Below are 16626 nucleotides of genomic sequence, written 5' to 3'. Positions count from 1 at the left end.
ACAAAAATAAAAGTGGTCTGTTAAGCTTGATTTTTGTACCTTGCCTCATAAACTAGTTCTGTGGATTGAACGAACTAGGTTTCATCAGCTTGACACTCTCCTGTTCTATTTTTGGGTGATGGAAATCTGAAGTCTTAATTTAGCAGCAGTGCATGTGGATGAAAGGCAGACAGCTGGTCCTCAATGTGGAGCTGCTGCAGATATAAAGAACCACAGACGACAAAACAACCTCTTTGAATCATACCCTCTTTTAAGTTCTTTGAATTGACAAACAGCCGTTAAAGTTATTTAAAGAGGAGAAGGTCCAAGAAAAATTCCTGAGAAAGCAAAAACGAGCTCTGCAATAATTAACATTCGTATTTGTTGCTCACCTCATCTCTCTGTGCATTCGTGAGGCTGTGGAGGTCCTAACCAAAGACATGTTTTTACTTTAACAAAGAAAGGCAAAAAGCATACTGGGAAAATCAGAAGCAAGTCACAGCCTGGCATGTAATAACAGACGTGGGACAAGAACAGTCAATACAGTGGTGTATTCCCCTGAGTTGGGACAAATAATGAAATTAATTTAGTGTCCAATCCCGTCTTCGTCATCAGACCAGTGCAGACCAGTTCTGTTCATGGCTTGCTTTAAAATGAGGGTATCATTACAAGAAACACACAAATACAACAGCATTCATGACACAATAAGACAGTATTAAACACTCTAAACAAGAGCAGCTTACATCACTGTTTCAGAATAAGAGCTTAATCATCCTGAAGTCTGTTCAGTCATTCATTGGCATGGCAAGAAAACTTTGCATCAGGAGCATAAATGCACAGTATATACACTGACACAAACACCTGTCCCTGTAGTCTTTAAGGCACTGAAGTTAGAGAGGCTGTGGAAATACAGGTACGAGTATACTGAGAGTTTCTGAAGAGATCTTCCTTTAAACCGAGACAGGATTCATCATGTGAGTGCAGTTCAACCATCAACAGGTTTATACGCTTTTACAATACAAACGAATGATGAGCAGCCCTTACAAACACAACAAAAGTGACTGATACTTAGGATAAAAGGGATTAAAATCCCACTGCTGAGTTAGTGTACTGCATTTCCAGTTCATTTCTACTTGGAAAAAGTGGATTTTGTGATGACGAAAGGCAGAAGAATGTGGCCTCTTCATAAATCAAGCACTGACTCATGATAAGTCTCTCCGTTGTGCCATCTAAGAGTCAGCTTCACCCAGAAACTGTCTTTTACCCCAATGATCAGATGCTTTTCAATTGTCACCCTTAGTCATATTTCTTGTATTTACACTGAACAAACAACTGAATAGCTTGATACATTCTGTTTCTGATCAGAGTCTGTTCCAGATATTTGTGACACGTTTGTTGTGTTGATGTCTGTTATAAGTTCAGTGGATAACAGGAGGTGGGTGTTACTCTGGAAGCACTTCACCGTCACAAGCATGTCGGGATCATCTGAGCATCAAATCCTGATTTGTTTTCCTGAAGTTTGGTTCCTTGGCTACTGAGGTTTGTAGACACTGACGCAGACTCTGGTTTGCCTTTTTTTTCAGCTTACTAGCTGCATGCTGAGAAGTTTGTAACAGCTGAGGGAAAGTTTGGTTGATCCTGTTAGTCCAAAGGCAAAGAAAGTATAGGAAGATGTCACAGGCTTTTCTCCTTTACGTAGGCTTGTTCACAGAAATAAAACATTACTGATATCCTCGCATCCAGACAAACATCCATCTGGAACAAATGTTTTCCGTTCATGTTTTATGTGGATTTGCATGGGACGCAACAGTCTCCGTCTGTGACACAAGAGAAAGAGGAGGGATCAGAAATCTGATGAAGTCATTTCTCAGGCCTGTACAAGATAATAACTGAAAACCTAGATTAAGAAACACAAATTTAACAGCAACCAGATAAATGTTCTATAAGATATGTCTTAATGTAATATTAGCTATTCTTTAAAAAAAGTGTTTTTAAGTAGTTATTATACATCTCCTTCCCGATAGCTTCATTTTCAATCACACTTATTTCAGACATATTGTAAATAATACTAAATAATGTTGAAGTGTACAGCTCACCATCCCATGCATATCCGATTGGCTCACTGTTTCCTCCTGACCACCTGTTTGAGGTGAAGCTCACTCTCTGCTGCCACAATAGGCAGCTCGTTCTGCAGATGGTAAGAGATGAGGTGACTGATGCTCTCAAATAACATGTCTTTGGTTCGGACCTGTAAGACATGAAGGACATCAGATGACAGGATGATGTAAGTAGTTGTGTGTCCTTAATTGAGAACATGCAGCGTTAGTATTGTTCGATTTCAAACAGTGCCATTTCAACAGCTTTAATTTACTAACCACTCCCTCTGGGTCCACTAGCAGCAGGTGTTTTGGCAGACCGCAGTGCATGCCCGTCAGCACATACTGTCCTGGGTTGGTCGTGCTCTCCCTGACAAGGAAATCTCCATCTCGGACCAGGAGTCTCTCTGCGTCTCGTCTGCTCATGCGGCTGTGGTACCACGTCTCCCTGCGGAGCTGTTCCTCGTTGGGAGCCACAGGGGCACGCCGGCGTGGAGGGCTTGGCCACTGGTCCTCCATGACCTGCACACCTCCAGCTGCAGTAGAGACACTGGACCCCACAGCTCCACCACAAGCCTCATGGAGCTTTAGAGCATCCTCAAAGGGCCCTGCAGAGGACAACGATATTCCACAAGTACAAAGTTACTCCAGTATTTAAAAACAAGACAAAAATATAGATTTCTGCAGAGCAGGAGAAACTCTGGTCTCATGTCATACTCATGTCAAAGAGGTCTTTTTTGGGGCTGTCAGGAGCCCTGGAGCCTCTGTGTCCATCTGGCCCTTTTGCCAGTGACTCCAAGTTTTCCAGACTTTGGGTGTTGACGTACTGATGCTCCTCATAATCTCTGCTGTTCGGTGGCTGGCCATCTGCACACAGGTATCCATCTGAAGTCAGACCTGACAAGAGTTAGTGCTCATAATGCATTTCAGAGCTGTGGGAGTGAATTTGTGTTTTGTTGAATTTATCCTCATTTTTAGGAGATTTTTATGGGCCTTCTTCTTTGTCTCCCTCTAGTGGCCAAAATTAGTATTTTAAATCTTGACTCATGTCAGACACCACAGAACATTTACAGTGGGTTTTTACATGTAGAATAAAAAAAATGTGGGTTTCTACCGTGACTATGAATTTTCCCATAGTATCCCATAGTGTCTTATTAAAGCAAAAATGCCAAAAAACAAAAAAAAATTAAAAAAATAACGCAAATAAAATGCAAAAACAAGGAACTCTAACCACATTAAAAAGTTTCATACTTACAAAACAAATTCCAACTTAATAATTTTTATTATGTAAGTTATTTACTCATGTTGTATAATTCACCTTCTCTTTTTCTTTTGCATTTAGCTGTGTTTCCTTTAACCATCATAACTTATTGGTGAATAATAAACACCATGCATACAAACATGAAACAAAGTTAACTGCACTGACAGGATGGATAGATTATTGATGGAAATTTTATGTTCATAATCCAACTAATTATGTTTTCTATACAGTATCATAGTTACAACTCCACTGTTTCAAACTCACAATAGAGGCATAAATAAATAACTCAAACAGCGAAGTAATGAGGATGAATTCTTTAGGGGAGTCAAAGCTCTAAGCTTCTGAGCTGAATAAGTTTATCTCTTTGGACAAATAGTGCAGTCACTAAAAGGCATATACCACCTCAGGTCACAAAAATTTATACCACTTTTGGGGATTAAAAAAAATACACATCTGTACATCCTCAGTTTAAACCAAACCTTTATTCACCATGGACCAAATCTCTCCTCTAAACTTAACCCCCCAGATGTTATACCTGTGTCCTGCCACATGATGTCTCACCTGAGCCACTGGTTGTCTCTGTGTCCCAGTGTAACTCATAGCACAGCTGACCAGGAGGATAAGACGCGCCCTCTCTTCTTGCCGGGGAGCCCATCTACAAATACAAGCATAGCTTGAAAACACATAAATTTGTATTTATGTAGCTTCATAGAAAACTCTCTCAGCTCCTGGCCGTGGATAATGCGGTTCTGCAGCACTCTATTTGAAACATTAGCTGTAGCATGTCACCATATTTTAAATTAACTGCAGGAACAGAGAGAGAAGAGTTCTCTCATCACAAAGGCACAAAGTATCCCAGGCTTTTAATCTAATTATATCTACCAGGGACAAATAAAGTGCAGGGACATCAGGAGGACTGCTATGGGATATATGTTATGTTAACATCATGGAGAAGTAGCAGGAAAACACATGCGGCATGGAATGTGTTCAAGACTGGATGTCATTGTTTGTAAAGGTTAGTCACACAGATGGTGTGATTGTATCTCATTCTTTCTCAAATGATTTGACAAAACATCCTGCAGAGCGTAGGTAATCAGACAAAAATCCAGGTTCTGACCTGTTCTGATGCTGTTACCAAAATCTGGTCGGGATGTTTACCTGTGTTGCTGTCTTGCTTGCTTGTGGTTGAGTGTGGATGTGACCCAGCAGGGATCCACTGGGCCTGAGTCTGGAATCCACCACTCCTCCAACAGGAGGCTCCTTCCCTGGGATGCTGTTGTAATAATCATGCTCAGAGGAGTCTTCATCTTCACCCCACATTGGCTCCTCTGTCCTGACCGACCTGAGGATGGACACGAATGACAACAAGATGCTTCTTACTCCTTAAAATCACTTTTAGTAAATAAAGTTTAAAAAAAAACTTTATTACTACTGCTGTAACATGACGTCTTTAATCTGACCATTGCTGATGACACTTATTGAGTTGTCGTGGCATTTTATTGTGATATTAATAGCAATGATAATGATGAGGAGGTCTGGGTTCTCAAATGCACGCAGTCTGATCAGATGACATCTCCACATCCGAAAGTGATCTATAACGATGTGCCAGAGTTTTATATAGATTAGAGGAGCTGCTGCTAGTGCCGAGTGCAGGAAGGAAACCAGAACATAAACAGTCTGACTGTCTGTAGTGGCATCATTGCAAAATATTTTCAACACTGTCAGAAGAGCAACATATTTATGAATGTGTGGTCATTAGGGATGGGTACCGAATTAGGTACTTTTATAGGTACTGACCGAATTCTGTCAAAAGTACCGGGTACCAATTCAGATAAAACCAAAAGGTACCATGTTTAGGTACCTAAGTGCATCCTTGTGACTGTGAGGGAGTGGAAGAGTAGGGGATATTTCATGCTGGACATGAACACAGCATTGCAAGGTTATATATTGAAGAATAAATATGTTAAATCCAAGTATTTTTATATTCTATTATTAAACAAATTGATATTTTTTACCACATAAATACAAAAATGTACCGTAAATTGGTATCGTTAAGTACCAGTACTGATTGCTAGGTACTGGGCATTGGTACCGTATCATTTCAAATGTGAAAGGTACCCATCCCTAGTGGTCATATTGTGAAACAGATAAAAAAAATAGACTTTGTCTTTTGAGGTTTTTCAACTTTTTCACAGACGTCCTCATTACCTCTCCACTGACGCCATGGTTTTGGGAGGACTGTGTAGGTACTGTTTGAACTGCAGCTCGAAGGCTTGTCCGATGGTGCTGATGACACTCTGTGCCAAACCATCTGAGCACTCCAGGATGTGACATGCTGGAGGAGACAGAAAAGAGAAGACATTTCCAGCTGCTTTGTGCTCTTCAGAGTTAGATCTTGAACATCATTCCGACACTTTCCGAATCACAATATGGTTACTTTGCTAAAGCTGAAGGAGAAGCCTTTGACGACGTACCTCTCTGATTCACTGGATCTTTGGCCACATACGCAACATAATCTGGCGTGTCCTGCAACACACAAGAGAGAAATGATGAAATTAAAGCCTTGATTGATTATTGCGTCATGAGATTGCAAACCAGTTCCATGCTGCACTCACCGTGTCCCCCCCTGAGGCAAAAGAAATGGACTGCATGGGATGGTGAGCTATCACCTGGAGGAGGAAAATGGATAAAGTGACACAGGTTTGACCGTGTACTCCAACATACCACCAGTGAGTCATTTACAAGGCCATGCAGACAACAATGTAACTGCATAAAGGACTACAGGAGCACAAAATAAAGACTTCCTCAGTGGAGTAAAGATGAGGGATTCAGAAATTTACATTTACATTCATACATGTTGACTTTTTCATTTCCAACCAGAGGATTATTAACTTGAAAATTCTTATACATTGTGGATCAAAATGTAATATCAACACATTTTGGAGGATATTGAATTTATTTGTTATTTATGTTGTCCAAGAAGAAAAGTTCTATGTATCATTTGAAGCAGCTGCTTTTATCTTTCAGTATAGTATTAGTGTCTCACCTGTCGTGTGGTCGGGATGAGCAGACCAAGGCCATCTATGGAAATATTGACTGCAATACTCATGCCTGCAAATCGAAGGTTACTCTTTCCCATTATGGACTGGAGAGCTTTGTTCAGGGCCTGTATGGAAAAGGAGATACAGTCAAAAACACATCATTTATAATAAAAAATGCTGTATGTACAAATAGTAGCGCTCTTATGACAGCTAAACTGGCTAGCATGATGAAATTGACTTAGTTAGGTCTCTGTCAGGGAATGGGTTTATTTCCAAGTATATTTTCACATACCACAAACTTGTCTTATATTAAAGAAACAGTTAATATGGATGTGTATACTAAAATAATTATGATTGTGAAAGACTGCATCGAAAGATTTATAGTTAACCTTCTTTCTCCAAGCGCCCTTTCCACCTGGCACAGCGTCACACAGCCTGTTGATGGCTTCTCTAATCAGGGAAATAATGAAAGGTCAAAGGTCAGACAGTACTGAGATACACTGGTCACATATCAAAGAGCTACAGGACACGTCCTCCTTTTAAAAACCAAGTGATTTCTTGTCATCTGTTTCACCATATGAGTGAAAGAGTGGTAACAGTATGGGCTATTAATAAGATTAAAAACATTGTAATGGAAAGTCAGAACTTCAAACCCAGACAAAACGCTGCATCACAGTGACGCACTAACCCGTAGTTAAACGGCAACTGAAGCTTTGTGTTCCTTCCCTCTGGCAGAGATCAGAGGTCATGGACCTGTCACAGTTCAAATGTCACAAAAAGGTTTCCAGAAGGTCTTTTTACAAGTAACCACCTCTTACTGGTGATGTTAATGGTCAGCAGTGACTGTTTATCCAACCCATGTTTAGCTCCCAGAATAACAATAACATTGTTATTCTATCTAAACCAGAGCAACGATGCTTTCTACAGCTCCTTTAGTCCACTGCTCCTTTAGTCCAACATTTATTTTCCACACTATGCTCCTCTCTGCAGTTTGTCACTGAGGCTGCTATAACTCCTGGGAGTGGCTGCCTAATGGGGGTTTAAAGCTCCTGTCCCCTGTGTGTCTGATGGCTGGAGTGACACATAATGTGGCTCTGAGGCTCACACTCTCACTACCAGGGGACAGCAGGGACAGCAGTGAAGAAGCCAGCTGCCCATATCAAGTGGCTCGTAAATATTTAAAAAGCAGCAGCCCAGGCCCCATCTCGAGTAAAGGTCTTCTCAGGGATTTTTGAAAAACATCACAATGACTCATGCTAAAAAGAGGACAGAGGGAGGAGGAGGAGCACGATGAGGAGGAGGAGGAGAGATGGGCTGAGTAAGATGTTGTTTTTGTCTGCAGCCTTGGTATCTTTTCTGCAATAAAACACCGTGCCAGAACTGCTGCTGCTGTCTAACACCTTCACACAGAGAGCGCTGCTGGGAAAATGTATTCTCTTACAATGAAGGAGCTAGAGAACAGCAGGGCTCTGCTGCACCCAATAAGTTACATTTAGAATTAATTAAGATAAAGTGAATAAATTTAGACAGAGTAATGTAATCTGTAAAGTTTTCTTAATTGATTAGGACAACAAATCATTGATTTTTTTTGGCCATGTGGGACAGATGGTCCATTTTACATTGCCCTGGGGAATCAAGACACACAGGTCTCATGTTTTCAGCATCACTGGAAAACTTGGAGATCTGTTTAAAGCTGGCATTGATAAACTGCGTCATACTGAGAGGAAAACGCAGTATTGACTAGTACTAAAGTCCAGAACCGTGAACTGTGATTGATGCTTTGAAATAAGCATGACTTCAATTTTCCTAATGCATTCATTTGTATTAGGGTAGCAAAAAAAACAGTCATCAAGGAATGAGCATGTGTTGTAGCCACAATGCTGTTATTTCAATAAATACACAAATAAAAAATATATGATGTGTATCAGGCTGATAGGTTATCGGTCCACTTAAGGGGAAAAAATATTTCAGTAACCACAGACAAATGACCTTCAAATATTAGTCCAGTAAGTATGTTTAGTTTAACAGCATATTAAGAGATAAAGGTCTCATATTATGCAAAAATCACTTTATTAAGTCTTTTAGTGAAATTTGTTGGTCTTTGGCTTTCCTCCCAGCCCACAAAATGTGATATTTAATGACAAAACCTGTACTTAGTAGTGCTTGTGAATGTAAAATCCAGACCTAAAACGAGCTGTTTGGAATTTGGGGATTTGCTGACGTCAGCAATTCCCTTTTTTGACCAATCAGGAGCAAGTCTGACCTGATTGGTCCACCAGAGCAGATACCCCTGAACCCCCTCCAGAGATTTCTCTCCAGCAGTGGGGAGGAGAATGCCAAAGTTGAAGAGCCATCACTGCTCTGTTTTTGGCTGTAAACAGCCACATAGTTCCATGCACAAGCTTCCCATCTCGGAAGAAGACAAGACTAAGTGGCTCGAGTTCATTTATCAAGGAAATGTTCCAGCTACACTCAGTAAAACTGTGCATGTGTGTGCTAGTCACTTCACGGCTGACTGCTTTTCCAACTTTGGACAGTACAACAGAGGGCTAGTGAATAGACTGGTCCTGAATCCAGGCTCATTACCAACCATCCTCCAACAAACCTCAGACCCTGGAAATGTGAGTATTTTAAATGCTGTGTGCTGTGGAGCAGATGTTAGAGCTTTTCCTCAGTGTTCCCCCTGTCTCTGTGTTAGCTTCAGGATGCTAACTTTAGCTGCGGATAGCCTGTTGTTTTAGCCTGTAATGTTACGGTAAACGAGCTTCGCTGTTTTCTAAACTTTGTGCACTCGGAGCTCGGAAGTCATGGCTATAAGGCGCTGCTCTCAGTGACGTGGAAGAGCGGGGCGGCATCAGCGGTGGCTCATTTACATATGAAGGTCACGCCAACTAAATCAGACCGTTCTGAACAGAGGGGCTATGAGAGCCTCGAAACAATGCTGCTGTGCTTGATTTATTGGCTTTTTGGACCAAAACATGTTACTACCATTTAGTGAAGACATCAATGATCCATATTAAACTGCAGAAAAGGAGCAGAATACCGGACCTTTAATCATGAAAAATACATTACTACATGCACAGGAGTGCTATGGTTTGCAATGAAAACAATAAAAGTCAAAGAGTCCGGGCTTTTTCCTTTTTTTTACAATCTTTCAAGCGCTGTCTAAAAGAGACAGACAAAATAGTCTCATATGCATTTATTTAATGTTTCGTATCATATTATTGCAATGCAATAAAAGATTGTAATGCTTCATCGCAGACTTATTTGGTCATTTAAGTCAAAAGAATGTGGATTGTTCCGCTATGGGCTGTATGCTTCCTCCTCATGTTTTTGTTTTGTTTTGCTGTTTTGTTTTCGACCAACCTCTCTCTCCCTCCTCCTCCTGAAGAAGTTACAACCGCAGACATTATCCAGCAGGGCGCGTTCATGGAGTCCACTGCAGCTTTCCAAACTCATTAGCAAACATCATCAATAATAGATCTCCCTCTCTATCACTCCATCTCTGCTGCCTCCCCACACCCCCCTGCACTTAAGCCTGAGCTGCACAGCGGGCTCAGATTACACAGGATCGATTATGGGAGAGGGAGAAAGAAATAGGAAGAGAGGGAGAGAAAGAGAGTGTGTCCCTGGAGACAAGGAGCCCTGCCTTTATAACAATAACAATAACATCTCATGTAGGGCACAACAACACACAGACGCATACAGAGACCCTGAGGTATCGTCTCATGTCCCAGAGCTGAGCATATACAGTTTACCGCTGTTTGGTTTGGCTCTGTACTTTGACAACTTAACACTTTATTGTCAGATTTTTGCAAAACAGTGTAAGCAGGATGCTTTGATCACATTCACTCCTAAAATTTTAAAATTGTGTTGCTGAGTATGAAACATAAGTGTCCTGTTTTGAATAAAATCTTAATTTATTGATGAATTTACCTTTTGCTTTGATTGCAGTGTAAAGTCTAATAAACGCATTAATTACTTTATTTACCAAAGCTAACTTAAAGAATCAGCCAGAAGTTGGCGCCTTGCAGATAAAAATTATATACAGCAATTATTTTTGTCTCATCCTAGTAGATGTTCTGCCAAATTCTCCTGATATCACTGCAAACCAAGAAAATCACCAGCTTACCTCGTCACCTGAGTCCTTGTGGTAAAGTCCAGTGATCGCATTGACTTCAGTACCTCAATGCAGCCCATGTACTGCAAAGAATATAAATAAAATTGACAAATGAGAAGTTGGCATTGCACATAAAATAACAGATGTAGATTGTTATGTTAGCATGAACTTTTTATGATGAGATTTCTAGCTCAGAGGAAATGTAGTCACTTCAAAAGTTAATGCTAATGGATTTAAGGGAACATGTTGGCCTTAGTGTGTGCAAGGTGACTAGTTTTACTCAAATGGAAATCTACTGTAATCCTTGGCCTTCTCACTGGATTCAGTCTAAACTGACCGGTGCTAAATCATACAGAACAATCCCTAATCTATCAGGGTCTTATTGGTTCCAATGTGGTCCCCTCGTCCTTGATGTTAAAGCTCCTGTGAGGAACTTTTGTTTAACGTCGCTTTTTGCACCCCTTGTTAACAAAACTGTACATATAATGTGTTTTTAAAAAAGTGATTATTGATTACCTTTTTTGTAACTCAAGATCTAATCCTGCTTTCTCTGAACAGTCAAATGCATGACACCTTTCACATCTTTCTCAATAAAAAACACAGAAAACTGCTACTACTTCTTTGTCTTGTACCAACTTCCAAGGAGTAGATATTGTCTGAAAATAACATCAGAAATGATCAGCTAGCTTCTGTTGGATTTGTCACCTTCTGCAGTTCTTAAGTGGGAGTTAGTATAAGTCAAGGTCTGTTTTCAAACCAACCCTGCAACTCCAGACTAATTTACAAAAATATGCCAAACAGTTGAAAAGTAGGCAACATCATGAGTAATCCTCTAATAACAGGCATGACCATGTCTAACACTGCATCATAATCTAACTCATATCCACACACAGGCCATTAAAGAGTACTCCAGTCAGCTGAGCAGCTTTCTAATAGCTGTCAGGTTGGGGTGCTAATGGCACCTTGACTAGATTAGCAGCACTAAAAGCTCCGGATAACGGACAAACTGCTGAGTCTTCGGCCTCTAGGGGATGCTAAGGGTGAGAGTGTGATGGTACACACAATCAGTGCATACATGATTTTCTAATCCTGTGAGTTTCACATAAAAGGACAAGACGCAAGGTTTTGTTTCTGTCTGTGAAATAGCTAACCTGCTGTTATCTGTAAACAGCTATACACAACATGGGCATTATGAACATTCATCCACCGATGAATGATGACAACTAACTATCCCACACTGTCACATTCAGGAAACTGTGTGAGATGAATCACTAAGATGTAAGTATGAAGAATCGACCAGTTACTGTTACAAAGTGAGACTTTTTGTACAAGAACTTCTCTCAACAATGATAACTCTTCAGCTATGTAATAGCTTCTGTGGTTTATGAGCCCTTGTGAAACTAATTTTGCGACACAGAATTCACATCCTCTTCTCCTCGACTCTTGTTTGGTCAGTGTCATATCTGGTTTGTCTCTTTTTTTGGATTGGTAGTGACTGCAGACAAGCAGCAGACAAGAAAACATGACAGCTGTATGGAGAAACTTGGAGAATGAGAGAGCAGGAGAGGGGGAGAAGGAGCGACCTTTGAGCCAGAAAGCTTAATGAGCTTTCTAACCAGATTTGAAACGCAGGGGGAAGTCTTCCATCAGGAAAATTGTCTCTTTTTTTCCATCCCTCTTGGCCAATGCTTCCTTTGTGACACACTACTCCTCTGATTCAACACAGCCACTCTTCTATCAATAAAATCTGCTCGCATAATCCTTTGGCCAAGTCCTCAACACCAAGGGACATGGACTTTCTAAGAAGAAGCAACTTTTTTTGCATCAAGTCCTTGTTAGGGTTACATCTTGTAATGGGTCAGTATGTAACATCCAGTTTTAGGCAAGTTCATGCAAAATGTGTAAGGACTGCAGGGCAGGTGATGGGTACATACCAGAAGTATCTGGTGGTTACTGAAGATATGGTAAAAAAGTGTAAACAAATTTAGAACAGTCATGTCGTGTTTCTGGCTAATACTGAGGCTGCTGACGTATTTTTTTCATGTTGTGCATGATAAAAATGCCACCCAATTTCATACTCTGATGCAATGTTCACGGCAGATTTTAAAGTATCCAACCACCATATGAACCATAAATAAGTCTTTTCTGTAAAATGCACCAATAAAAATGGTTGTTGATATGTAAAATCTGACAAGGATATACTGCAGCAGATTGTAATGTAGCAGCATGAAGTCTTCTTTAGTAGCTGCAGTGCTACTTTTAAAGCTCGCTGCAGTGTCCTGGCTGTCAACAATGGTAGATGCAGGCCAGACAGTGCCTGACAAAGACATAAGTGCGAAAAAGGTAAGCAGCTCTCAAAATCATCTGTGTCTTTCCCAGCACAGGACTGAATGCATGTGGGTGTGTCAGTTTGTGTAAGAGAGAAAGAGATGTGCACTACGGTAGCTATGCTGATTAAAAATGGCACAGCACAGCAGAAATCTACTGTCACTTTGACACTAATACATGCAGCAAGTACGCCTTGGTGCATAGATTCACTATTGAACTGCACCCAAGACCTGCTGCAGCTCCCACAAATTACAATTTAAACATAACGTTACGTGCACCATCTAAAACGACTGCATCCTCCTTCACTTCAAAACAATAACCTGATTAACACTCTGCTATTTTACACAGATGGTGATCTGGTATTAGAGCAGCACTTGTTATGAATCTAGAAAAGCCCTGCATGGTGAGGAAAAGAGAGCACACATACACACGCACACCCATCATGGGACCCCTCCCATTCCGATCCAGACGTCCTCCTCCACATCACATGATGCAAATGACTGTGATTAAACCTAATTGAATATAGGAATGAATGGTGCCTGTATAATGCCATTGGAAAGCGTTCTTGGCTCCCAGACTGGGCTAATCAGGAAACATGTCTTTAGTAGGAGGAGGAGGAACAGGGGAAGAGGAGCCCAAAGGGAGGAGGAAAACAGGAGTGAGGGAGGTCAGTGACAATGACGTCTGAATAAGACAATGTCCATATGTAAACAGAAGTTATCTGTGCAGAGGGCAATGATAACTTTATAAATAATCTTACTACTGGTGGGAGCTAACTTTCTATTGGTAGATGCAGCATATTTATTTATTTGAAAAAGCCTTGAAGTTTTTAATATCTTCAAAGATAGTGATACTCATTATATTTAAGAGCATCATTCTTAAAGCTTAAGGTTTTAAATCACATTATATGGATCTGATCTCTATGTAAACAATCCTGAAACAACACAAAGGACACCACTCCCACTCGCTGACAGTGACTGCTCACTATTAAGCATGGCTTAGGTCCACTATTAACACAAATAGTTACTGTATCATACGATGTGGTCTATGGTAAACAATGTAATTAATAATGATCCTGCCTAAAGCTTGTGCACATAATTTCATTGTTTATTTTTCAACAGCCTGACGCCTGTTTGTTATCCTGACGCAGTCCCCCTGCCAGCCACACCAAGCCCTCTATCTGGATTAAATTATGTATTCCCAGCCCTCCACATGAGCAGCATAACAAACTGCCTGGCACTGTGCTGTCCTTTTGTTTCCCACCTCCATAGTTCAACCTCTAACAGACTCATCAATAACGTTTGCCTCTCCAAATTACAGTGACAGGTCATTTTTTATGTTGGTACCAGAGAATAGAAAGTTGCTTTCAAAACAAAATCCTGAATTTTATAGATGTTTTAGGGGACTTTTCATTCAAAATGTAAACAGGTATTATTTAAAATGGCCCATGCACTCACTCTGACGATATAAGAGGCCCCTGGTCCTGCGATCTTCTTGTCAGGGTGCAGCCAGCCTTGGGAGGGTTTGTGGATGAAGCTTCCCTTCTGGGTGAAGTCCTCTCCCCCGAGCCACATGCCCTCCACTCTTGTCCTCCTGCTCATTCCTGATCTGGAGCTGCTTGATCCCCCAGGGCTCGCCATGGCCTCGGTGGCCCCAAATGTGTGCCCTCCTGGATAGGCAGAGTTCGCCGCTGCAACTGCTCTCTGCCCTCGAATGGCCTGCAAGGAACAGGGGGTGACACACACAGGGTCACAGGAGTTAAGCACCGCTGCAAGACTGGCCACAGGGCCACTGGCTGAGGTCACACCATTGGGCCTGTGTGATGATGAAGACAGAGACCCAGAGCTCTGGGTAGGAGCTGCTGCTGCCTTCCCCGAGTCCTTGCTAGAGCTTGAGCTGGAGCTGGAGTTGGATGGGCTCCTGCTGAGCAAAGAGTTGGAGAACTTCCACTGGGGCATCTTAGGGATGAGCATGCAGAAGGTAGTGGTGGCATCCTGTTCCCCGTCCAGGCATGGGGAGTCGACCAGGGCTGCAGCCCCAGCAGAGGAGGAAGATCTGGTACTGGGATCCAGAGGAGGCAGAGGAGGCAGAGGGAGGCTTGGGGTGGAGGAGGGGGCCACCGGTGTGGCCACAACTTTGCCGCTCATGGCTAAGCTCTGCATCAGGTCGTCGGAGGAGGTCACAGACTCATTGCGGAAGCGGCCATACTTTGGCTTAAGGAGCATGCCCAGAGGACCCGTTAGAAGCTGAGAGGAGGGATGACTGCCAGAGGATGAAGAGGGGAAAAGGGTGATAAGGGGGAAAGGGGAGGGAAGGGGGGAGAGGTGTATTGGAAGAAAAGGAGAAAACTGGAGAAAAAATTGTCCGGATCGGGTCTTATATCCTTGTCAAGTGAACGCTCCCCTCCTGCTCGCACACGCACGCACACTGTCCCACACTCATGCCACACTCCTCTCTGTCTGAGCCGGCCTGCTTCCTTTTACTGCCTAAGGCTCTGCTCCCTCTCCCTCTCTCTTTCTCTCTTTGGATGATGTCATTGGGTCTATTAGCCCTGCCCTGCCCAGCTGCTCTCAGACTGTATTAGCTAAAACACATCTGCCTGAACCACCCTCCTTCAGACACACACAAACACATAAACACTCTTCAAGCTATTGTTTTGTATATGCAGGGGAGATTCTGCAAATTAATAAAGAGCCAACACTCTTTTCTCTTTATGGAGACAAATATGCTAAATTTATGACATGATAAAGACACGATGATTCCTATTGGTTGTTTATTCTTATTTATGTTTTTGAGATGGAGAAGCTAAACTAACGTGTACCATCCTTTGAATCCTACCACAATTTATCAGCCCCTCCCTAAAAATTCACTGGCTTCAGGCTAATTATCGTGGGATGATAAACAACAGGACACAGCTGAGATTTAACAATGGTCGAAGCTGCCAGTGCATCACCAAGCTGTATTTTCACTCCAGTACTATCAAGTAGTCATGTCAAGGTGTAAGAATCTAATGCCTAACAGCAGTTTTGGAGACAGTTTTCTTTATTAGGTTACAACTATCAATTTTTTTCTGCCTCTGTTATCTGTCTATATGTATGTTGTGAATTTTATCCATCTTTATTTTAAACATATTTCTTATGAACATCTTCTATTATCAGCCACAGTAAGAAAGGTGACTGTGTGCATTATTCATCAGCTCGATGCTTAAAATGCTTAAAATGTATAAGACTATCGCATTAAACAACAACCCACCAGTAAAGTTTACTAACAAAACACAAGCAGTAACGTTTTCTGAACAGTGACTTTAAAAACAAGTAGAAGTCTCATCCAATTGATTAAAGTGTATTTTGAGTAATTTGTTTGAATGGTTGTGTAATTCCATCTGTCTTGGCAACAGAGAAAATTTTAACAAAAGAAACAATGCAGCTCATCTCATCAGGGACTACATGTCTAAAACATCCACCCAACCCCATCTGTCTGAATTATTCTCTCCACCACCCTCCCATTCACCTCCCCAGAGAGCATTCAGCCATTTTAGCACCATGCTTTTAGCTCCTACTAGCATCACAATCTCAGCCCTTTTCACTTTTTCACAGTTAAACCATTTTCCACTCACAATTTTTATTTTGTTCTTACTAATTTTTTTAAACATTTTTTTTAATTCTTTTTGTAGAGGTCACATATAATTTTAAGTCAATGAATGGCCTTGCCATTTTTATTATGTAATGAGTGATTAAGCATTGCTATACAGGTTAATTAAGAAATAAGAGACCTGAAATGCTAGGGAGAACATATAATGTT

At 41.4% G+C, this 16626-nt stretch overlaps 1 protein-coding gene across 2 annotated transcripts; it reads right to left on the bottom strand.

The window, feature by feature from the left end:
• Nucleotides 1-7: 7 nt before the first annotated feature.
• shc2 (SHC (Src homology 2 domain containing) transforming protein 2) lies at nt 8-15507 on the bottom strand. 2 transcript variants are annotated; one of them, XM_074668899.1, is made up of 13 exons: nt 14283-15507; nt 10510-10580; nt 6767-6827; nt 6383-6502; nt 5952-6005; nt 5811-5862; nt 5545-5671; nt 4495-4678; nt 3898-3991; nt 2793-2972; nt 2355-2683; nt 2076-2227; nt 8-1796 (listed from the first exon to the last, which is right to left on the bottom strand). In XM_074668899.1, the coding sequence occupies exons 1-12, from the start codon at nt 15048-15050 to the stop codon at nt 2099-2101; spliced, it is 2169 nt and encodes a 722-aa protein (XP_074525000.1). In that variant the 5' UTR covers nt 15051-15507; the 3' UTR covers nt 8-1796; nt 2076-2098. The 2 variants fall into 2 exon arrangements, with proteins under 2 accessions (XP_074525000.1, XP_074525001.1); XM_074668900.1 differs by having other exon boundaries at nt 9-1796; nt 2793-2960; nt 14283-15500.
• Between the last annotated feature and the right edge of the window lie 1119 nt (nt 15508-16626).

Source organism: Halichoeres trimaculatus, unplaced genomic scaffold (assembly GCF_033239565.1).
Source record: "Halichoeres trimaculatus isolate MK-OKI-2021-1 unplaced genomic scaffold, fHalTri1.1 fHalTri1_scaffold_4, whole genome shotgun sequence".
Classification (NCBI taxonomy): domain Eukaryota; kingdom Metazoa; phylum Chordata; class Actinopteri; order Labriformes; family Labridae; genus Halichoeres; species Halichoeres trimaculatus.
The sequence above is the reverse complement of the archived record's forward strand: the minus strand, read 5'-3'. Positions and strand labels throughout refer to the sequence as shown.